This window comes from Carlito syrichta, unplaced genomic scaffold, assembly GCF_000164805.1.
Source record: "Carlito syrichta isolate Samal-C Ts95f unplaced genomic scaffold, Tarsius_syrichta-2.0.1 Scaffold304819, whole genome shotgun sequence".
In the NCBI taxonomy this organism is placed as follows: Eukaryota; Metazoa; Chordata; class Mammalia; order Primates; family Tarsiidae; genus Carlito; species Carlito syrichta.
In genome coordinates, this window is record NW_007248915.1 from 1542 (window position 1) to 6873 (window position 5332).

The window sequence follows — 5332 nt, forward strand, 5'->3', positions numbered from 1 at the left end:
GTCTGGGCGACAGTGAGACTCCAACTCAAAAAAAAATAGTTCCCAAAAGGTTATACCAGTTTCTGTCCTTACACTTAGGCAGCTGTGAGTGTGTACTTTGCTTCACGTGTGTCAATGTTGGTATTAATTAGTCATTTAAATATCACTCAGTCTTATAGGTAAGGAGATATTTTGTTTAAATTTGAACTTTTAAAAATTATTATGTTGTTTTAGAGACAGAGTCTTGCTCTGTCACCTAGGCTGGAGTACACAGTAGCACAATTATAGCTCACTGCAACTTTGAGTTCCTGGGCCAAAGCCACCCTTCCACTTCAGCTTCTTGAGTAGTTAGGACTACAGGTCGTGCCACTACTCCCAGCTAGTTCATCCCCCCCACCGAGATAGGGGGAAGAACTATGTTATGTTGCCAAAGCCGGTCTCAAACTCCTGGCTTCAGGTGACTATCCTACCTTGGCATCCCAAAGTGCTCGAGTTACAAACATGAGCCACTGTGTCTGACCTGTTTTAAAAAATTGTTAGTGAGATCAGCCTCTTGTATATCTTTGTGAACTGCCTGTCCTTGTTCTTTGCTCATTTATTTGGCAAAGGTAAATTAAACTAGCTCTTTGCCCGACACATTTTCCCATTTGCTCTTTGAAGGGAATGTTTGTGAACATAAGTTTTCACTGTAGAGCTGTATGTGGAATAGGTGCAAGAGAATGGGCAGAATCTGTTCTGATCCTACACAGTTGGAAGCCTTTGTTGATTTTTGTTTTTGAGGGAATGGGATAGAAAGGGAGAAAAATCATAAAATATTGGTATTAGTTTGCTTTCTGTTAGGCATGGTGTTTTTTTCCTAACTACCAAAAAGGAATTTTGCTGAGTCATGGTTTTACGGAGTATACAGCTCTACCTATGTCCTTGTTAGTTGCTGCTCTTCTGTCATGATAATGCACCTGTGAAGTCCTACTACATTCCTGATATGCCTTTGTCTTCGTGGGGTAAATAACATGCTAAAATATTAATCTACTTTTGATTCCTGATACATGAACTTTTTAAGAAAGGGATTTAATCTTCTCACCACAGCCTAGGGAAGTTGTTCTGGGATGTCTAATTGTGTTGCTTTCCCCTTCCAGGGTGTCCCTGAAAAGAGAGTAATTCCAGTCACTGTCCCCAAGTCACCAGCCTTTGCACTGAAGAACAGAATCCGAGTGTACAACCAAGAAGATGAGGTGATTCCCTGGGAGTAGGGACTTCTTTTTCCTTCTGCGTACTCTAAGCCTTGCCGTTTGTTAAACTTACTGGAGTTAAAGGCAACCACTTTATTTTATTTTATTTAATTAATTAATTATTTTTAATCTGTATTTATTTATTTATGTTTTGAGTTGGAGTCTTACTCCGTTGCCTAGGCTGGAGTACAGTGGCGCACTCAGAGCTGCTGTTCCTTGACCTCCTGGGTGCAGGTGATCCTTCCGCCTCAGCCTTCCAAGTAACTGGAACTATAGGTGTGCACTACCATGCCTAGCTTATTATTTGATTTGTTGTAGAGACAAGGTCCCATCAAGTTGCTGAGGCTGGTCTCAAACCCCTGATCTCAGGCAGTCCTCTTGCCTTGGCCTCCCAAAGTGCTGGGATTATAGGCTTGGGTCACTGTGCCCAGCCAAGGCAACCACTTTTAAAAAATTATTATTTATTTATTTTTGAGTTGGAGTTTAACTCTGTCACCAGGCTGGAGTGCAGTGGCATGCTCATGGCCATTGCAGCCTCAACCTGATGGGTTCAGGCCATTCTTCTGCCACAGCCTTCCAAGTAGCTGGCACTACAAGTGGGCACCACCACGCCTGGCTAAGTTTTTGATTTATTGTAGAGATGAGGTCTCATCAAGTTGTCCAGGCTGGTCTGGAACCCATGGGCTCAGGCAGTCCCTTGCCTCCGCCTCCCAACATGCTGGAATTGCAGGTGTGAGCAGCCATGCCCGACCAGGCAACCATGTTTGTTTGGAGTTCCTTTTAAGAATGCACATGTAGCCGGGCTCCGTGGCTCAGCCTGTAATCCCGCGCCTTTGGGAGGCTGAGGTGAGTGGATTGCCTGAGCCCGCGGGTTCGAGACCCACCTGGGCAGCGAGACCTCATCTCTACAATAAATCAAAAAATCAGCTAGGCGTGGTAGCGCATGCCTGTAATTCTGGCTACTTGGAAGGCTGAGGCAGAAGGATCACCGGAGCCCAGCAGGTCAAGGCTGCTGTGGCCGGGAGCGGCCATTGCACTCCAGTCTAGGCGACAGAGTGAGACTGCAACTCAAAAAAAAACCAAAAAAGAATGCACATGTGACCATCTATTTTGCTCTTCCAAGAACAAAGTAGTTGGTAAGGGTATGAATCTTCTGGCTCTCAGTGATAACTGGTTACCATTTATGGAAACAGTGAAGAGAGGTTAGGCATTGGAGGCTCATCTTCCTGTAGCATTGAAAATCAGCCTTTCTTTGCAACATGGTTCAAAAGCTGCCAAGCCCAGCGCTTTATTTTGCATTAGTTATTGTCACTATTCAGTGATGGACTTTTAAAATTCATACTAAGCAGTTACATCCGCCTTGCCGTATCTCCATTAACTCGGAGTTGCATAGGTAACAGCGGCGATGATGGTTCATGGAACTGTAATGGGTAAACTGTCATTGATCAGGCTAGTTTCTTGTTACATCTCCCATTTTATCTATAAATATCCAGAGTTAGGGTAATTTTATAGCAGATCTCAAGCATAAGCCTTTTTATAGGTTCATTTGAAACTAAAAAAAACAGTAATCTTGTGTTACCAGCTTGAACCCAAACAACTTACTTGGTCCTATTCTGGGTTTGGCAACCATTAAGTTGAGTCACATGTTTTAGTGGAGTCTGGAGGTTGGGTCAGAGAAGAGGCTAAGGCTGGTTAGGACCTATTTTCTGATCTTTATTTTATTCATACTGTTTGATCTCAATTTTTATAGCATTCCTGTAAAAAACGTTAGATATATATATATTTTTTTAAATTTTATTATTTATCTTTTCGAGACCAGGTCTTGCTCTGCTGCTCTGGTTAGAGTACAGTGGCATGATTATAGCTCACTGCAGCCTTGACCTCCGGGGCTCAGGCAGTCCTCCTACTTCAACCTCCTGAGTAGCTAGGGCTATAGGCATGTGCCACCACACCTGGCTAATTTAAAAAAAAATTTCTTTTATAGGCTTGGGATCTTGCTATGTTTCCCAGGTTGGTCTTGAGCTCCTAGCCTCAAGTAATTCCCACTCCTCGGCCTCCCAAATCGCCGGGATATAGGCATAAGTCACTATGCTTGTCCCAAAACTTTAGATCTTTTAAGATTGCTGTATTGTGAGGACACAGTGGCTCACACCTGTAATCCCAGCACTTTGGGAGGCTGAGGCAAGAGGATTGCCTGAGCCGGGATTGAGACCAGCCTGGGCAACTTGGTGAGAACTCTTCTCTACAACAAATGAAAAAAATTAGATGAGCGTGGTAGCACATGCCTGTAGTTCCAGCTTCTTGGAAGGCTGAGGTATAAGGATCACCTGAGTCCTGCAGGTCAAGGTGCAAGGTCTTGCGCCTGCACTCCAGCCTAGGCGATAGAGTGAGATTCCGACTTAAATAAAAGAGTGCTGTGTTATCCCATTACAAAATACTTTCATGTTGGTCTCACCCCTGTGAGGAGTGGACAACTTAGATATCATCCCTCTTTGATAATTAAAGAAGCTAAGTTGCCTATGAGGTTGACTGACTTGCTTCAATTAATGACTTATCACATGCAATGTTTTTGGGGGTTTTTTTTGTTTTTGAGTTGGAGTCTCACTCTGTTTCCAAGATTGTAGTGCAGTGGCCGCTCCCGGCCACCGCAGCCTCAACCTGCTGGGTTCTGGTAATCTTTCTGCCTCAGCCTTCTAAGTAGCTGGAACTACAGGTGTGCGCTACCACGCCCAGCTAATTTTTTGATTTATTGTAGAGATGAGGATGAAGTCTTGCCAAGTTGCCCAGGCGGGTCTCGAACCCGCGGGCTCAGGCAATCCATTCATCTCAGCATCCCAAAGCACGGGATTACAGGCTGAGCCACCGAGCCCGGCTTGCTATGTCTTTTGATCCTGCATTCTGAGGGTGTGGGAGAGAGTAAGGAGTTTTGTCTTTAAACTGCAGTTTTTCTCTTAGGAAGAGGATGAACTGGTAGTGATAAGAGCTCAACCTTTGCCACATTATGGAGTGCCTTTTAAGCCCCAAATTCCAGAGACAAGAACTGTGGAAGTATGCCCGTTCTCCTTTGATTCTCGAGACAAAGAACGTCAGTTGCAGAAGGAAAAGAAAATAAAAGAACTGCAGAAAGGGGAGGTAGGTATTGCCATTTCTGCAAGTGGTGTATTGCTAGTCTTTAATCCTCAATAGTCTTTTCTGTAGCACTTTTAACTATAAAATCACTGGCTTCCTTTGATCCCTCTAAGAACTGTATAAAATACCAATGAGGTAAATAATTTAAATAATTGTTTTGGCACAAGGAGATTAAATAACTTGCCCCAATCACACTGCTAATTCCTGGCAATATTGGAAGGAAAACCTAGATTTCCTTTTGAGCCCCTTATTCTTTTTCTGCTGGACCAACTGGCCTTCCCCATTTTTCAGATTCTTCCAAATATTCTGGAGCAGTAATTGCTTTCTGTCTTCTGGTCTTTGTCTTAAAACTCATGTTTTCTTTTCCATTAGATGCCCAAGTTCAAGGCTCTTCCCTTGCCTCATTTTGACACCATTAATCTGCCAGAGAAGAAGGTAAAGCATGTGACCCAGATTGAGCCTTTCTGCCTGGAGACCGACAAGAGAGGTGCTGTGAAGGCACAGACATGGAAGTACCAGGTGGGGAATGCAGAGAGCAGCCAAAATGTCAATCGCTGGGTTGCTTGGTTAGACAGGCAGACTCAATGTGCTAAAATCATCTAGGACAACATACTAGGTTATTTCAGAGGCTTTCACTGTAAACAGGGGTCAGCACATCATTTCTCTAATGGGCCAGATAGTGAATATTTTACATTTTGTAGCTTACATATGGTTTGTCACATATTGTGTGTGTGTGTGTGCTTAATCCTTTGAAAATGTAAGGACCATTTTTAGCTCAAGGGCTGTACAAAGACAGGTTGCAAGCTAGATTTGGCCTGTAGGTCAAAGTTTGCAGACCCCTGCGTAAGTGATCACCTGGGGAATGTGAGAACTGACAGGCTTATTTTGAGTCACTTGCTCTGGTTTTTGAGTTGGAGTCTCACTCTGTCGCTTAGACTGGAGTGCAGTGGCATGGCCACGCTCATGGCCACTGTGGCCTTGACCTGCTGGGCTTA

At 43.9% G+C, this 5332-nt stretch overlaps 1 protein-coding gene across 1 annotated transcript; it reads left to right on the forward strand.

Annotated features, from left to right (window-relative positions):
* Nucleotides 1–1115: 1115 nt before the first annotated feature.
* On the forward strand, nucleotides 1116–4903 carry LOC110595869 (targeting protein for Xklp2-like; the record flags this gene model as incomplete). The annotated part of the gene is made up of 3 exons (XM_021713918.1): nucleotides 1116–1211; nucleotides 4164–4340; nucleotides 4710–4903. Coding segments are annotated over 3 exons (467 nt in total), but the record flags the coding sequence as incomplete, so codon positions are not given.
* Nucleotides 4904–5332: the final 429 nt, after the last annotated feature.